At 44.4% G+C, this 18,929-nt stretch overlaps 1 protein-coding gene and 1 long non-coding RNA gene across 12 annotated transcripts in view; one reads left to right on the top strand and one right to left on the bottom strand.

The window, feature by feature from the left end:
* LOC109440232 (uncharacterized) overlaps positions 1-18,929 on the bottom strand; it is a 76,503-nt gene that overhangs the window by 12,078 nt on the left and 45,496 nt on the right. The gene's annotated exons all lie outside the window — the stretch shown is intronic.
* Positions 1-18,929, top strand: part of SHROOM3 (shroom family member 3) — a 286,596-nt gene that overhangs the window by 237,780 nt on the left and 29,887 nt on the right. For all 11 annotated transcript variants that reach the window (XM_074324430.1, XM_019720366.2, XM_019720389.2 and 8 more), the window contains 2 exons: positions 9,129-9,260; positions 15,184-18,412. In XM_074324430.1, the coding sequence (XP_074180531.1) occupies positions 9,129-9,260; positions 15,184-18,412 (3,361 nt within the window). The remainder of the gene's footprint in view (positions 1-9,128; positions 9,261-15,183; positions 18,413-18,929) is intronic.

The raw sequence follows: 18,929 nt of genomic DNA, 5'->3' as shown, positions 1-18,929 counted from the left end.
ATGAGGAAAAATAGGAGAAAAATAGTAGCAACACTCAAAAAGAACCTTAGGAAGCAGCATTTACAGAATATATTGACATATATTATGTTTGTTTTGGGGAGGGTTAGACTAGAACCTAGTTGTGGTGGATTTGGTCTTCTGTTACAGCATTGTGCACCGAACCAATGATGGGTGGGCAGGCAGGTGGTGGTAGTAAATGGTTTGAAAAACATGGTGTTTGATTTGGTAGTGCTGATAGCTTGAGTGTATTTTGTATTCTGACACATTCAACTCATGCCAAGTTGATAACTGGCATGATTTCATAATGTTGTTGCTCTCAGAAGCGCCCACGCAGAGTCTCAGGCATAACAGCTCATCAGAGAACAGCATCAACAAAAAATATCAACTCTAGCTCTTAGAATTTTTAATTTCCAAGTTGTGGTTGTCACCTTCTCCATTTATCCAAAGCATACCGTTCCTTCAAGGTCATTAAAGTCCCACTCTACTGTCAAGCCTTTTGGCTAACTTCAGACCCCATTCTTGATCACTAACAGCATGCGAGCTTTTCCGTGCTTGTGTCTTAAATGCCTCCACAGCCCACATGGCCCAGTATGATCTGATGATTTCTCCTATACTCTGCTCTTCACTCACAAGGCTCTGGCCATTCTGTTCTGTTTTTTGAAAACCCCAAATTCATTCCCACCTCAAGGCCTTTGCATTCATTGTTCCTTCTGTGTTAAATTCTCTGCTCTCAGCTCTCTGCATGGTTGACAATTTCTCATCATTTAGATCCTGGGTTTAAATGCACTCTCTCCAAGAAGCTGTCCCTGACCCAAAGCAGGACCCTTGGCCACATTCTTACATTACCCAGTTTCAGTTCTTCAGAGCCCTTATCACTATATGGAAATATCCTGTTTATTTGCTTGCCTACTTATTGTCTGTCTCCCTAATCTGCCCACCCCACCTCATTTATATCATTCATTGCTTAGAGGTTAAGAGCTCAGGTACTAGGGACAGATGCCTGAGTTTAAATATCAGCTCTGGTCCCCACTATTCTTGTGACTATGGACAGTTTTATTTACCTCATTTTCTCATCAAGAGTCCTGTATCTAAAGACAGTGTAAAGCTTAAGTGATGAAATGCCAGTCAAATGCCTAGAATGGTGCTTGGCACTCAGTAGGCACTCAATTATTTTTTTAATGAATGAAAAATACTCTGATCCTGTTTAGCATTTTTTCTTGCATTTAAGACTCCAACAAGGTTATAAACTCCTTGAGGCCACCTGTGACCTCCTAGAACTCCAACTATAATTCAGCAAAGTGGAAAGCATATAGTAGGTGATCAATCAATACTGCTTGAAATACCTAAACTGCTTTGTGGTAGATTTCTCAGAAATATGCTTTGCATTCCTGAGTCTCTCTGTGTTAGGGCACAATCATCTAAGAAGGACATCATGTCACTTGCTAGTTCCAGTTTCATCAGCCTACCCATCCCACGCAGTTAAGCTTCTTCCTTGTCTGTGGTTAGGAATGCAACAAAAGGGCTTTGTTTGAATTATGCCCACACACAAAACTTAGTTTGCTCAATTTAAAAATTAAATCTACCTCTGACTCTTATTGATATGCTCATGATGTAATAGTGTACTTTAGGAAAATATGTCCTTCTTAAAGATCAAAGTGATCTCAAAGTGTAAAAGCAGGCTGTGCTCTTTAGGAATGCTTATTAAATTATTTGCATCACTGAGAAAGTCAGTGAAACAGCTGTTTGACTTTTTTTGGTTATCTCATGATACATGAAGTATATTTTTAAAACGAGAGTCTCTTTTTAAAATACTTTGCTTTGAATAGGTAATACTTGTACATGGTACACAATTCAAAAGTTACAAAAGGAAATACAGTGAAAAATAAGTTATCTTCCCCAGAGGCAGTCATTGTTTCTAGTTTGTCAAGTGTTCTTACTGAAATACTCTTTACATTAATAAACATAGAGGGGATTATGTATGTTTTCCCCTGCAAATTGTACCTTACTGTACCTTACACGGTTTTGTACCTTACTGTTGTCATTTAATCATACATTTTGGATATATTTCCACAATATGTGTAGAGCCACTCCATTCTTTTAACAGCCACATAAGTATGCCATTATATGGATGTCCCACACTGCCCTAAACTATCTGTTACTGATGAGCATTTAGGTTGTTTTTCAATCTTTTGATAGATGTGCTATTTTAAAAAAAATTTTTTTTGTTAGATATTGCCAAAAGACCTTTTATGCAAGTTGTACCCATTTATACCACCTGTAGCAAAGTATGAGAGTTGGTGGGCTGCATTTTGGTCATCTATTTCGTTCTTTTTTCCTCAGTTCATCACTCTTAAAAAACAAAGATTTATCTCTGAAGCCTTCTCCCAACATATGTCTGTGACCAAAAGAAAAGGTGTTTTTTTTGTTGTTGTTGTTGTTTTAAGATTTTATTGAGGAAGGGGAACAGGACTTTATTGGGGACTTTTTTCCAAGTCAAGTTGTTGTCCTTTCAATCTTAGTTGTGGAGGATGCCGTTCAGCTTCAAGTTGTTGTCCTTTCAGTCTTAGTTGTGGAGGGCACAGCTCAGCTCCAGGGCCAGTTGCCATTGCTAGTTGCAACCTTGTGGTTGAGAGGACGCACTCCAACCTACTGAGCCATCCGGGAGCTCAGCAGCAGCTCAGCTCAACGTGCCGTGTTCAATTTTAGTTGCAGGGGTCGCTGCCCACCATCCCTTGCGGGAGTTGAGGAATTGAACTGGCAACCTTGTGGTTGAGAGCCCACTGGCCCATGTGGGAATCGAACCGGCAGCCTTCGGAGTTAGGAGCATGGAGCTCTAACCGCCTGAGCCACCAGGCCAACCCAAAAGGTGTTTTTTTAAAGGACATTTTGATTTGTTTATTTCGAAATCACTCTGTTCTTAATGTACTAGACCTGTTGATGAAACCTGATGAACCCCACCCCACCCCAGGGCAGATTTACCTCTCCAGCCTCCTCCAGAGAAAAGGCTCCCCAAGTTGGGTTTCCCGTCTTGGGATTGCAAGTCTTGGGTACTTATTTTATTTTTAGTAGGAGGTTTTTCTTTATGATTTACTATTTTCTATGGGAATTACTTCATTTGGTCACCCTACCAAAACATAAGCTCCTTAAGGGCAGAGACTATGTCTTAGTCATTGACTTTTAAATATCTCTAATCAGTTTCAACTCTCCTAGTCGTCATTTACTATGTCTCTTGAGCCCCAACCCACCACATCAACCCCCTCTCCTTTTTTCCTCTTCTAGGTTTCATAATGAAAATAGAGGATGCTGGGTGTGAGGTCCCTTCCACTTTTCTTCCCACCCGCTCCCTTTTATACTACGAGCATCAACATCTTACCTCCTTCTTCTCATCTCAGTGGAACCTTCTTTACTCCTACATAAGGTTATACCCACCACGTGCCCTCCAGGATGCCATCCCTTCCTACTTCCTCGTGAGTCTTAAGGCGTGCCATCCCTTCTTTGTCCTGTATCTTCAGCTATGCCGGTATGAACTCTGTCTCATATAAACTTGCTCATACTTCTCATTGTTTAAAACAAAACAGCAAGAAAAAAACCTTTTCATGCCCTGGCCCCCTCTAATGTCCCAGCTACCATCCTCTTTCCTTCAGAGCCAAGTTTTTTGAAAGAATTATCTGTTATTTCTTCAAATTCACTTCCACTCCCTTAGTGCTCTGCCCTCATTACCTCTTACCCTGGCCAATTCAGTAGGCTCCCATCTTGCCCCTCTCAGAGTTATTCTCGTTATTGGTGATATCTTCCTGTAACTCAAATCTGAGCATGCCGTCCCTGAGGTTCCGGGTGGCTTCCAATTCCGCACGACCCCTTACTTGCCATCTCCTCTTTAGCTACTTTTGAGTTGCACATACTGTGTTCTTGCACATTTCTATGCATTTGTCATGCTATTTCTTCTACCTGGATATCCTTCCCTTCCTTTTCCCACTCCTTTCCATCTGGAGACATTGTTCATGATTTAGTTAAAAGTGAAGGCTTCTTGATCTAACTTCATAATGTTGGTGACTCCCCATTCTGTGTTCCCCGAGCATCTTGTTCAGGTCTCTGTTACAGCACCAATCACATTGCCTCACAGCGGTTCACTTGGCTGTCTCTTCTACTATACTGCGAATCATCTGGGTCTAATAATACTTTATTGTTCTTTGTATCCCTAGTGCCAGCATGGTGGCTGACTTATAGAAAGTCTCTATGAATGTCCCGACTGCCCAGGAAGGAAACCAAGGAAAGGTCAGGATAGCTTACATTTAAAAAAGGCCTTGCTACTGTCTTAAAAGCACAAAGAAATTTTCTTCATTAACCTAGGTGAAACGGCTCCACATGCCTTCATTGGGCTACGCACAGTCTCTTTTTACATTTCAAAGTCTGATGCAGAACATTCAAAGGGTCTGATCCTTCGTGAAGGAGGTGTACCAACTGATAGGAAGTCTGGGTCGCTCTATTGTACTTCAGGGCACCTCCTTTCGTCTCTCCTTCAAGATCTCAGACAAGTGGGCTTCTCTGGAACTGCTGAAGTTATCAGTAAACATTATCTCCTTGACTGGAAGAGGGATCTTCTTTCTGTAGAGCCTGTGGAATTTATCAGGGCCTGTCCCTTTCCCTTGGGTGGGAAAAGCTTCTCGGTCTTTTTTAGCTAGGCATGGACAGATACCATTTGGGGATGAAGCTACTAAAGAGCCATCCTCAGTGTTACCACCCTCAGGTGCTAGGCTGAGTTCACTCCTGAAGTACATCCATCCATCGGCTTCTCAAGGCCTGTACCTGGTCATAGGGCTAGTTAGCATCCTACTACAGAGAGGGGTCCTCTGACTTGCTAGCCAGAACCATGACAGTTTGGTCTTTCTTCTTATGTCTTTTGCACACATTTGGATCATTTGGACCCATATGAAATGTCTCCAGGTACCTCATGCAAAAGAGACTTTGTATTTTTTTCCTTAAGTTCTAGTCTTTTCCTGTCTGACTAACCAGTAACGTTTATTGAATACCTGAAGTCATATGTACCTGCATTTGAACCCTGACTCTGGGACTTAGGGCTGTGTGATTTGGGGTGGCCCCTGAGGTGCTTGGGCCACCTAGAAGGATTTCTAATCACCGGATGGAACTGCATGAGAAAGCAGGAATCTAAGTCAGTGAGGAAGTGGGGTTCAAGGGAGGTGACCAGCTTTGAGGAACTGGTTGAAGAATCTCGATTCTGGGGAACTGGGCGCCCAAGGTCAGAATGGGGCTACAGCAAGAATGCCAAACTTCTGAGACACTGAACCATGAACCTGGAGTTCCCTGATTCCCTTTCTGAGGAAAGGGTTACTTCAACTTTGGAGGGTTCAGCACTGCTCCAAAGTTGAATTAACTCAGGTATGGGTTACCTGGGACCTGTTACGAGGATTAGAAAGGTACAGGGGCAAGGGGCCAGACAAATTGTAGTGTATTGGCTTTTGTTGCTGGTCTCTTTATTTGGTGTCCTACTTCCTCTCTTTAGCCCAAGGCTGTGCTACTGCTTCCTTTAGTTTTTTCCTAGTTTCCAGGTGGGCAAGGTCTATTCCCTCTTGGCTTGTGTTTACCTCCCTGACTAGAGGTCACAGCCACTACTTAACAGCTCCCTGCCTCACCAGTGTGGCCAAGGTCCTTCAGGCTGTGACCACAGTCAATCTCAGACCAGCCTCCGCCATGATTATGTACTCTCAGGACCTTACTGGGGAGCTCAGAGCTAGGCGGCGCCTCACCATGAATAATTCCTGCCCATTCCCCTCTCCTCCACCATTCACTCAGCTTCTTTCTCCCCTTTCTGTCCTGTAGTTTAGGTCTCTCTGATGGGCTTGTCGCCCTAGCCTCCCTAGACTTTATCAGTTCGTTAATAATGAATGACTGAGGATAATTATACTCAACATTTATTGAGCTCTTATTATGTGCCATGTATAGTATCTCATATTTTAATCCCACAAAACTGCTATAAATAGGTTTTGTTATCATCTGCCTTTTCCTGATGAGGAACTCAGAGTGGTTAAGACTACAGGCTCCTTCAGTTCAATAAATATTTATTGACTGACTGCTGAGAATCTTTTTATATCCCTTGCATCACAGAAGACAATTTTCCTAGCCTCATAACCTCTCTTCAGAGAATTGGAATATATGTATTTTTTTTTAATCGTTCTCTCTCTTGGCAAGTCCTTCACTGTCTCTCTTCTACATCTTAAAAGTTATTTCAGGTTAAAATGAGGTTACTCCAGCCTCTTTGATTAATGTCTTCATTTTTTTAGCTGAACAAAGTCTTATGAAGGGGAAGTGACATACGCAGGGACACACAGCAAGCTAGTAACAGAGTTAGGGTGAGTGCCCAGGTCTCCTGACATCTGGGCTAGTATGATTCTGATATACGTAACACTGGAAATTGTACTGGCATCAGGGAAATCATTTTTCATTTTTATTACAAAAGCCAATTTATTATTTTTTTCATAAAAAAAGACTAGGTAGGTGTACTTACAGCTTTTCTTCAACATATCAAGTGGATTCCTGGATCTCAGAAAAGTGTTTCTAAACTGCAGAGAAATTTCCCTACAGTCTTACAGTTCAGAAGTTGTCAGCATGAAATGTTTGATAGCTCACCTCACTTTTTTGCCAAAAATAAAGCACAGCCACTGTCTCCTGACTCTGATCTTCTATAGCAGCGTAAATCCTCCTTGACCAAATTCCTTCTTCAGCATTGCAGTGGGAAGGACACCCACTTTTTCCCTTTGGCTCTGTCAGTTCTTTGTGACAGAAGGGCAGAATGTGTAAAAGTTGGAGCCATTGACTTGCAAAATAAGAAACTGTCTTGTTGTTTATACTGTGTAGCTTAGAGTGGTGTTAACTACTGGGATAGCTGCTGATATTCGTGTAATTTTTACCAAGAAATTAAAATAATAGCATTTGTGAGACAGCATGGATGGACTTAGAGGGTATTATGCTAAGTAAAATAAGTCAGACTTAGAAAAAAAAATACCATATGATCTCACTTATATGTGGAATCTAAAGAACAAAATAAATGAACAAACAAAACAGAAACACTCATAGATAGAGAACAAACTGATGGTTGCCAGATGGGAAGGGGGTTGGGAAGCTGGGTGAAAAAGGTGAAGGGATTAAGAAATACAAATTGGTAGTTACAAAATATTCATGGGGATGTCAAGTACAGCATAGAGAATAGAATCACTAATGTTGCAACAACCATGTATAGTGCTAGGTAGGTGGGTACTCAACTAATGGGGGGTTAACTGCATAAATTAGATAAATGTCTAACCACTATGCTGTACACCTGAAACTAACATAAAATAAGATTGAATGTCAAAATAAATAAATATAAAATCCTTTTCAAAAAATTTTTAAACATAATAATATTTATCCAGCTATGACAGAGGACTTCAGAATCCCCAGAAAGCTTTTTATGATACATCCACACAAAGTTCCTTGGGAGGTGGGAAGGAATTATTGCTCCCTTTTTTATATGTTGGTAAGCTGAGGCTAAGAAAGACCAAGGCAACTCGGTGTGTTTTAAATTAATAAAGCATAATATTAACATGTAGGAAATCTAGGGGAAGGTTAGGTGGGAATTCTCTTTTTTCTAGCTTTATTGAGATAGAATTGATACATAACATTGGGCAAGTTTGAGGTGTACAATGTGTTGATTTTGTTTTCTTTTTTATTCTTAGTTTCAGGTATACAAAAAACATAATGATTAGACATTTACACCCCTCACAGTGATAACCCCAAAATGTCTACAACCCATCTGACACTATACACAGCTATTACAGTACCATTGACTATATTCCCTATGCTGTACTTTATATCTCATGACTACATATATATATGTGTGTGTGTGTGTGTGTGTTTATTTTTAATTATTATTGACATTCAGTATTATTTTATATTAGTTTCAGGTGTACAGCATAGTGGTTAGGCATTTATATAATTTAAGAAGTGATCCCCCTGATAAGTCCAGTACCCATCTGACACCATATATAGTTTTTACAACATTATTGACTGTAGTCCTCCTGCTGTATTTCACCTCCCCGTGACTATTTGGTGACTACCAATTTACAACATGTTGATTTGATGCATTTATAAATTGTGAAATGATTAATTACCCCCGTGGGGTTAACTACCACCACCATCCTTTCACATAGTTACCATTTCTTTTTTGTGGTGAGACCGTTTAAGGTCTATTCTCAGCAACTTTCAAGTATATGATACAGTATTAGCTATAATTACCATACATTAGATCCTCAAACTTTTTCATCTTTTAACTTGAAATTTGTACCCTTAGACCAAAATCTCCCTGTTTTCCCCACCCCTGAAACACCTGGTAACCACCACTCTACTCTGTTTTTCTGAGTTTGTCTTTTTTAGATTCCAAATATGTGATATCATACAGTACTTGTCTTTCTCTAGCTGGCTTATTTCACTTGGTATAATGCACTCAAGGTCCATTCAAGTTGTTGTAAATGGCAGGATTTCCTTCTTTCTTGTGGCTGAATAATAATAATCCATTGAATATATATGCCACATTTTTGTTTGTTTGTTTTGTTTTTAATCCGTTTATCCATTGACAGGCACTTAGGTTGTTTCTATATCTTGGCGATGGTGAGTAATGCAGCAATGAATATGGGGGTGCAGATATCTCTATGAGATCCTGATTTCAATTTCTTTGGATATATACCCAGAAGTGGGATTGCTGGGTCATAAGGTAGTTCTGTTTTTAATTTTTTGAGGAACCTCCATACTGTTTTCCATAGTGGCTGCACCAGTTTGCCTCCTCACCAACAGTGAAGTGCACTAAGGTTTCTGTGGGAATTCTTTATACTAAGTTTGCTACATTTTTCTATTAGTTTGAAATTGTCAAAATGGAAAGGAAAATAAAAATATTAATAAAGCAGAGAATAACAATGGTTAGTAAGAGAATAAGCAGTACAATCTACTTTCCAGTATTTACTTGATTGTTTTGGATCCCTGAGGATATGGCAGCTTGTTTCCAAATACATACATCACATTTGGTTGAAGAGACTCAGCTGAGACTGCTGCTAACGTGGCAGGTCCCTGTCCTGTCTCCCCAGGCGCAGTGAACCTGCAGGACGACCTCACTCGTGGCATTCAACCAAGTTTGGGGAGAACCAACCCGATACAAGCATGATGCAAATATCTCAGGGCACGATTAGCACCCCTTGGCCCCAAAGCTACCATTCCAGGTAAGTGGCCAGAGCTGATACCAAGGGGTTTCTCTCCTTCAAATGTCTTGTTCCCAGAAAAGAACATTTTCTTCTGTTTTGAGAACACGTTCTTCCATTCACCCCAAGTATTAAATCTCTCTACCCACTACCTTCCTCATCCTCTTAAAATTCCTAACATGTGTACGAATCATCTCCATATCCCAGGCTAGATTGGTGTGAAGGGAGTACAGATTTATTTAGAGCACTGGGTAGTTACTTGAGATATTTATTGGGTCTACTGATTCTCAGACATTTCTCAATTATACATTATAGCACTATACTATTAATAGAAATATTGACAAACTTCCCCCATTACTTAAAGTCCTTTCTGCTTTAGTCAAATATGACAGGGACTAGGGAAAGGGAGCCAAACCTGATCACCTACCCATACTAAAAAAAAAAACTAAGTTGGGACTCCCCTAGACTTAATACAGACTTGGAACCCACTTGGAATCCATCTTCTGATCCCAGAGAGTCAGACTGTTACTCATCACTTTTTGGAAGGGCTGGGATAAGGATACTGGTAGGGAGGTCGGAGAGTCTTGTGTATCAGTGACATGCAAGTGCTGATGTAGGAGGTGGGGGGGGAGGGACAACTTCTGGAGCTAACGGATGATGGCTATGCATGTAGCAAGGTCAGGGCTCAGAACCCTCAACACTCGTGTCTGGTTAAATCGAGGGCCAAAGTCTAGACCTCTCCCTGGTGGACACAGCTCCCAACATAGTAGGGTAGGCTTCAGGACAGGAAGAGATCATTTCTTGGTTACCCTCCTTACTACAGACACTCGTCTCCCTCGCCCATGTCCCTCCCAATAACCCTAAAAGAATTCATTCTCATCATCTGAGCCATCTGCTCAGAGAACAGGTCCCCTAGCAGCCCCTAGCCCCCAAGCAGGCACACAGCTTTTGCTTGGTGGGCATGGAGGTGTTGAGGCCTTTACAAGGTTAGACGTGGGGGGCCTAACAGTGTGAAGGAAGGGCCGTATAATGGTAGGGTACTTGGGCTTTTAAGTCAGACATCGGTTTAAATCTCAACTTCACCACCTCCTGCCCAAGCCTGAGCAAATCATTGAACTTCTTTGATCTTGATTTCCTTGTCTGAAAAGTGAAATTAATAATATATATCTCATTGGGCCATAGTGAGAATTAAACAAAATAACACGTAAAACATCTAGAGCAGTAACATAATAAACACTCAATAATTATGACAACTAATTATAATAATTAGGCTGAAGCCTTATCAGAGGCACAGTGAAACCTGGTAATGAACTTCAAGGTTAATGGCATAAACCAGCCCACACTTATACAATGCAAGTGCATACTAACAGAGTGCCCCTAAACGGTGGGGCCCTTTGGCGCCTCCTAACCTGAGGAGGCCCTAAATCTGAAGTCATACTGGGACCAAAAAAACCATGCTTGCCTAAAGACAGAAATAAGACTACTGCATCAGTGCTAATAGCTGCTTGCAGTAACTATGGAGAGCGCTAAGAGGCCTCAGGAGAACGGTGGAGTTGGCATCAGAAGTGCAGTATTCGGAAGGCTGCACTTCTCCACCTGCTTCCTCCTCCCCTTTCTAACCTCCAGACTGGTGTAGGCAGGTGGCTCTGCCTCTGTACTCCATCCACCACTCTGCCCCTCCACTCAAGCTTCAGAATAGCTCCCCCTGATACAATGATGGTAGGGGTGCACAGGGAGAAAGGAAAGCTCAGATTACCCAAAATGCAACAGACATTTGGATTCTCTTCTACTCCGGGATAAATCATCTATGATCTGTGTTTATTCCGTGTTCATTCCATGATAAATCATCTACGATTGTGTTTACTCCATGTTCGTTCCATGCCTCGGGCCTGCAGCTCTGGCAGAGGGCTTCACCCCACCTCTGAGTGCTGCTCAGAGGGTCTGACATTGGCAGCTGCAGAGGGAGAAACACTCTGGGTGCGTTTCTAAGGAGCATAGTGGCACCTAGTGGTCCAGTGTGCCGAGTCAATGGGTCGGCATCCCTCTGTCAGCTTTTCTTTAGTTCCAGAAACCCAATCCCAGTCCTAAATGTACACATCTGTTTCTCATTAAGAAGCAGGAGAATGAGGGAGCTCGAGGGAGGGGGAGCGGCAGGGGCAGGAGTCTAGAGAGGGAGAGAGAAATATTAATACAAAGAGACTGAAGACATGTAATTTTAACTCTGCAAGCTGGTTGGAATCTGGAATTTCACTGAAATTGTATTTCAGCTGCTTTCTGTCAGACTCATGTCACTGTATTTTTGCTATCCTACAGAAATCTCACACAATGGCTCTAAAGTATTAGAGTACTTTAGGGAGACTTAAAAAGTCATGTAGTCCAGCCCCCCTCATAAGAGGATGAATTAATAGTATCAAAATACTAAAGTACCAGTACTTATTCATTGATTCATTCATTCAACAAATATGTATTGAGTATCTACTGTGTCTCAGATGATTCCTAGTTATTGAGGGCACAGGGCTGAACAAGACATAAGCCTCCAGCCAGTAATATTTGTTTCCCAAGGAGTGTTCCATGGAATAATAATCCATTAGTTGCTCCTTGGAAAAAAGTTTCTAGGGTCACTAGAAGGTATGTGCTAAGTGAAATAAATCAGACAGAGAAAAACAAATACCATGTGGTTTCATTTATATGTGGAATCTAAAAAACAAACAAACAAAAACAGACTTACAGAAACAGAGACCAAACTGATGGTTGCCAGAGGGGAGGGGGATGAGGAGATGGGTGAAAAAGGTAATGGGGAGTATAGTTAATACTGTCCATGGGGACTAGACTATTGTGGCAATCACACTGTAAGGTATATAAGTGGCAAATCATTATATTGTATACCTGAAACTAATATAATATTGTATACCAACTGTACTTTAAGAAATGTTTCTAGGGTCAAATAAGTTTAGAAAATACTGCTTAGTATATTTTCCTTTCAGAACATCACATGAACAGTAGTTTATTAAAGACTCAGAAGTTTTGCAATAATTAAAATTGTTTAACTTATTCAGTCCAGTATTTTCCCAACATTTGATCATCTAAGGAATTGATCTTCTGTTATGTTTTCATGCTCTTGCTTTGTGTTCTTTGCTATGTTTTAAGTATTTAGAAAATACTTTCAAGCACACAAAATAGAGTGATATTATAAAAATGTATGTATCCACCACAGGATTCACAATCCTTTTGTCACATTTGCTTCAGATCTTAAACATTATAGATACAATTGAAGTCTCTTTTATATAACCAAAGGGATATGATGTAATGTCAAGTAGTGGTAAGTGCTATGAAGAAAATCAAGCAGAGTAACAGGTAGGGAGTGAGGAGAGAAGAAGCGCTTTTTAGATAGTGAGTTCCAGGAAGTCTTCTCAGATGCAGAGACTTGAATAATGGAAGGGAGTGATTTAGACGAAGAGCATTCTATGTGGTGGAGACAGCGAGTACAAAGGCCCTGAGACCCTGACATGGAGATCTAGTTCATAGGTCTGAGTTACAGTAAGGAGGCCATTATGCTGGAGTGTTATGAGCAAGGAGAGCAATAGGAAATAAGGTTGGAGAAGATAGCCAGACCACAGTCAGAACTTTGGCACACCTGACACACTCATCTTGACCATAAGGCTGTCTCTGTGTGGGACTGAAGACCTTCATTCCAAGTTCTTCTTACCCCCCAATAAGAGCTCCATTTTGGAAGCAGGAATGGCAACTGGAATCAAAATGACTACTTCCAGAAAGTGGTGGAAGCACTTGTTCCTAGAGGGTGATGTCAGAGCACTCAATGGCAAGGCATGTCACTTGGTCATATTCCCTAATTACCTTGGGAATGGGAATTCTGAAGGGTGAGAGGCCACCCTGAGTAGCAGGGAAGAGCATGTCACAGTCCTCATGTGATTTGTTTCCACCTGCGATTTGGAAGGTGAAGTTTCCTTTCGTTGCAAGATGGAACCCTACCTTTGCTCTTTCTGCCTAGAGATTATGTATCTCTAGATTTCACGTTTCTTAATACCAGATGTATTTTGAGATATGTTACTGATCACATTTCCTCCTACTCAAGTGAATGTTTCAGGTAACCCATCAGTTTATTCACTTTTATTTTTCGGTGTGTTCCTAAGTTAGATTTGAATTATCCTCTCAGTGAAAGACTGCTAAAATTCTCAGCAGTTGGGAGGAAGATTAAATAGTGTCTACCACCTACAGGGAACTGGTGAGTGAAACAGCACTGATGGGATCTACTGCTTCCATTTCCCTTCAATGTATTCGCTCTGAATTTTTTGTTAGAGGAGATACAGGGAAGCATAAGTGGTTTATATGGGATTATCCTCAACTGAACTATGTCATGTGCATTTTTAACACAACCTCTTCATTTAGAAGGGAACAGGGAAGTGATGGTGGTGGTGGTGGTGGTGGTGGTGATGGTGGTGATGGTGGTAAAATCTAGCAGTGACATAGGCCATACCATGAATGCCAGGGCTGATTTCACTCATCTGGCTGGCTCAGGAGCCATTCCCTTCCTTTCTCCCTTGACTTTATACCAGTCCTTCCCAAAGCAGGATACTCTATTCAGTAAGTTGACTTTCTCTGATAAAGAAAAGTTACACTCTTGAGGTTCGTTGCCAAAAATGTAGTCTTCTTTTCCTTGAATTCCAGCACTTCTGACCCAGAATATGGTCCTTATAGTTTCTTGCCATATACTCTGGAGATAGTTCAGCCATAAAGCATTATCACATACTCAGCCAATAAGACACCATATTTACTTACATGAGATCTAGAAATATAATAATAGCTCTGTGAATTTTAATAGTGCTTAAACGCCTATTCATGGAAAATGTTAGGCAAGAACTCTTAGTGATTTATCCTTCTTAAGAGAACAGTGAGTCACAAACATTTGAACTATGGAGACTGCTGTTTGATTTTTGGACCACTCACTCCTTCCTTTATGCCCTCCCTCTCCCAACATGCTGGGTGAAATATATTTTGAGTTTATAATTAAAGTTAATTATCAGTAATTTTGTTTTGAGGCAACTTTCTAGGGTGTGCAGTGCCAGCACCCCTGCCCCCAGCTCGGAGTGACAGTTAGGCAGCCTTTTGGCACCGAGAGGCGTTCCCCCTCCCCCAGCTAGGCTCTGCAAACCACCTGGAGGAGCTTTTAAATGAAAAGGTCTTACCTCCTACGTGTATGAAGGAGACTGTTCTTAGGCTTTGAGGGGTCATCCATAGGTGGTGGACTCCCATGATTGAGACTTCTTATGAAACTTCCCTCTCTTTCCTTTTCTCATCAGCTTTTTCTGACTAATTTCTCTCGATTTCTCTCATTCAGCTTTGTGTTTAGCTTTCTCACCACAAACAAATTGTCTCTAGTACCGTGGAGATTCCAGGAAAATTGCCAGGGTGTAAGGCCTTCAATTCCATAAAAAGGAAAGATATTAACTAAAAACATATACATGTGCACAGTCTCCCTCAGCCATTCATGTGCCTAAGCTTTTCTCCTTCATCCCACAAACAGCCCCAAGAGACACAAAATTTCAGGTCAATCACTCTTCCTCCTCTCGCCCTCTTCTTTCCTTCCCCACCTTTCTCATTTCTTGGTACATGGAGTCATTTCCAGCACCCAGCAAATCAAATCAATGTGCTGCCTGTGTCCAAAGGCCACATGGCTTCCTCCGTGCTCCCCACTTCTCCCCTTACAAGCCTGGGTGATGAATTAGAGGCACGTACGTTACAGTATTGGGCAATCACTCCTCGTGATGACACACGGAGACGGAGCAAGGCCCATATATGGCCCTTTCACCCACCCTTCCAAAAACCAAACATCTTGCACAAGAGTACATTTATAAGCTGGGTCCTGTGCCGAAGCCTGCTAAATGATAACAGCTCACTGGTGCTGCTTTGTCTCCCTTTCTTCCAGCTCTTCTACAAGTGACCTCTCCAACTATGACCATGCTTATCTGAGGCGGAGCCCTGACCAGTGTAGCTCCCAGGGGAGCATGGAGAGCCTGGAGCCCAGTGGGGGATACCCGCCCTGCCATCTTCTTTCCCCTGCCAAGTCCACCAGCAGCATTGACCAGCTCAGCCACCTCCATAACAAGAGAGACTCGGCTTACAGCTCCTTCTCCACCAGTTCTAGCATCCTAGAGTATCCACCCCCTGGCATCTCAGGCCGGGAGCGTTCAGGCTCCATGGACACCACTTCTGCTCGAGGTGGCCTCCTAGAAGGAATGAGGCAGGCAGACATTCGCTATGTCAAGACAGTCTATGATCCCCGGAGGGGAGTCTCAGCAGAGTATGAGGTGAATTCTTCAGCCCTGCTTCTCCAAGGTAGGGAGGCCCGAGCCTCAGCAGATGGTCAGGGCTGTGATAAATGGCATAATGTTCCTCGGGGCAAGGGAACACCAGCCCCATCCTGGAGCCAGCAGTGCCCTAGTTCCTTGGAGGCTGCCACTGACAACTTGCCTCCTAAAGTGGGCGCACCCCTGCCGCCAGCTCGGAGTGACAGTTATGCAGCCTTTCGGCACCGAGAGCGGCCTAGCTCTTGGTCTAGCCTTGATCAGAAACGGTTCAGCCGGCCTCAAGCAAACTCTTCCAGCTCCCTGAAAACTCCTTTCATAGAGGAACAGCTGCATACTGTGCTGGAGAAGAGTCCAGAGAGCAGCCCCCCAGTGAAGCCCAAGCATAATTACACCCAGAAGGCCCAGCCTGGCCAACCTTTGCTGCCGACGGGCATCTACCCGGTACCTTCCCTGGAGCCACACTTTGCCCAGGTGCCCCAGCCCTCCGCGAGTAGTAATGGCATGCTCTATCCTGCACTGGCCAAGGAGAGTGGCTATACGACTCCTCAGGGAACCTGTGACAAGGTGGCTACCCTTGATGAGAATGGAAATCAAAATGGATCTAGCAGGCCTGGGTTTGCCTTCTACCAACCCCTAGAACTTGACTCGTTATCCTCAGTGGAGAGGAAACTTGAAACTTCAGCCAAATGTGTTCCCTACAAAGTCCATTTCCCTTCAGTGCCTGAAAATGAAGAGGATACCTCCCTGAAGAGGCATCTCATACCTCTCCAAGGCAACAGCCCACATCCCAACGAGAGAAAGAGCACCCACAGCAACAAAGCATCTTCTAATTACAACAGCCTCCAATCCCCTCAGGCCCAGGCCTGGCAAGTGAGTGAAGACAAGAGATCTTCCCGGCCCTCAGAGGCCTGGGAGAGTGATTTCCAAGGAGACCACAATGCCAACTTCCAGCAGAGGCTGGAGAGAGAAGGCCTAAGCCAGAGCCCAGCAAGCAACTTTGGCAAGACCAAGTCAGCCTTTTCCTCTCTCCAGAACATTCCTGAGAGTCTAAGAAGGCAGAGCAGCCTGGAGTCAGGAGGGGGAGCCCCGGATGGCCGGCCCACCTGTGTAGTTAACACCACCGCAGAGGACTCTGGAAGGAAAGCTGTTGCTGATCACAGGGGCCATCTGGACAGGCCGGTTTCCTATCCAAGGCCAGAGGGGAGAACCAGTGCCTTGGCCTCTTTCCACAGTTCAGACTCAAGGTATGAAGAGCAGTCCTCCCCACCCCACCAGCAGACATCCAGTCTGGGCCGGAGGAGGCTCAGCTCCAGCAGTGCCTCCTCAGCTCTGCAGGGCTTTCAGTATGGAAAGCCCCACTGCTCGGTGCTGGAGAAGGTTTCCAAGATCGAGCAGAGAGAGCAAGGGCGCCAGAGACCCCCAAGTTTGGGTAGCTCCATTTATGGCAATAACTACAGGCCCAACAGGATGGTCCCAACTTCCAATACTTCCGGGAATGACTTAGAGGAGACAAAAGCCAACATCCATTTTTCCGAATCCACTGAACCTCTAGGCAATGGGGAGCAGCATTTCAAAAACGGGGAGCCAAAGTTGGAAGAGGTTCCTTGGCAGACTTGTGGTCAACAGCTGAGGAGGGTCGCCACGGGCAGCCAAGGCCCCTTACCCCGAGGTAGTGAGCCCCCAAGGCGGGACACTCGCCTGCTCCGCAGCCAGAGCACCTTTCAGCTCTTCAGCGAGGCTGACAGGGAGGCCTTGTGGCGGGACAGTAGGCCTCGCACGCCGGAGTCACCAGTGCTGGACGCCCCCTTCAGCCGCTCATATCGGAACAGCATCAAGGATGCGCAGTCCCGCGTCCTGGGGGCCACCTCCTTCCGACGCCGGGACCTCGAGCCGGGGGCGGCCGTGACTTCCAGGCCCTGGCGGCCACGACCAGCCTCTGCCCACGTGGGGCTGCGGAGCCCAGAGGCCCTGGCTTCCACTTCTCCGCACATCCCACGGGAGCGGCACAGCGTGACCCCTGCTGAGGGCGATCCAGCTCTGCCTGCAACCCCAGCTGCCCGGAGGGGACCCCGCCGACGCTTGACCCCTGAGCAGAAGAAGCGCTCCTACTCGGAGCCCGAGAAGATCAACGAGGTAGGAGTCTCAGAGGAGGCCGAGCCAGCGCCCTTGGGCCCGCAGAGGAAGGGGCTGCGTTTCCCAGAGAGCACGGTGGCCGACCGGCGCCGCATCTTCGAGCGTGATGGCAAGGCCTGCTCCACGCTTAGCCTGTCGGGGCCGGAGCTGAAGCAGTTCCAGCAGAGCGCCCTGGCCGACTACATTCAGCGCAAGACTGGCAAGCGGCCGGCCTCCGCCACAGGAGGCGGCCTCCAGGAGCCCGGGCCGCTACGGGAGCGCGCCCAGAGCACGTACCTCCAGCCCAGTCCCGCAGCACCCGAAGGCCCCGGTCTCACCTCGGCCTCCAGTCTCTGCTCCCTGCGGGATCCGAGCCTGCAGCCCTGCAGGGAGGCTGCCCTCCTGCCAGTGGCAGGGGGCAGTGGGGAGCCCACGCGGGGATCCCGAGATCGCAGCAGAGATCGCAGCAGCTCCTTTGCCTGTGGCCGCCTCCTTGGGGAAAGGCGACGTGGGGACCAGGCCCAGAGGGAGCTGCTCAGTGGAGCTAACCACGGTGGAACAAAGGGCGCCCAGAGAGTGGACAGGGCCCCTGGGGAGCCCTCTTCGTTGGGGGCTGCAGCTGGAAGGGCTGGGAAGTCCATGTCTGCCGAGGACCTGCTGGAGCGCTCGGATTTCTTGGCTGTTCCTGTCCACGTGAGGTCACGGTCATCTCCCACCGCAGACAAAAAGCACCAGGTAGGTGCAGCCAGCAGGTCCTACGCCTGCCCCTTGGGTTCTGGAAGTTTAGTGCAACTCCTTAACTCCTTCCCACCTCAGTTTTCCTTTCACACAAAAGAGTAGCATTTGTTTTGAAGAGGTGATTTCTTTCTGTGCCCTTATCTGATACCCTTACAGACATAAAGATATATTTATATAGTTGTGTAGCTGTCTTAAAAGAGATACAATACATGTATCTTATATAAATATCTATGTGCATATGTCTACATATATAATATATACACATTACATACATAATTTCATTTTAGGAAGTCACTCACCTCTCAGTGCAAGAATGCGTAGTTAGGAAAAGTTAGGAGTTATCTTTTGTTCTTTTTTGTTTTTTGTTTTTTAATTCAAGGAATAGAGGCTGTATGTCAGCGTTTTAAATATTTTAGCTTTATACTCTCTATGTTTCTACTGGACTTCTGCATTTACAAAATAGGTAGAATTATTGACTTTGAAAGGTTATTGAGTCCCAGGCCCTCAGCTAAGT

This window comes from Rhinolophus sinicus, linkage group LG02 (assembly GCF_036562045.2).
Source record: "Rhinolophus sinicus isolate RSC01 linkage group LG02, ASM3656204v1, whole genome shotgun sequence".
Classification (NCBI taxonomy): domain Eukaryota; kingdom Metazoa; phylum Chordata; class Mammalia; order Chiroptera; family Rhinolophidae; genus Rhinolophus; species Rhinolophus sinicus.
Note: the sequence above shows the minus strand (reverse complement) of the source record. Positions and strands in the feature narration are given on the sequence as shown.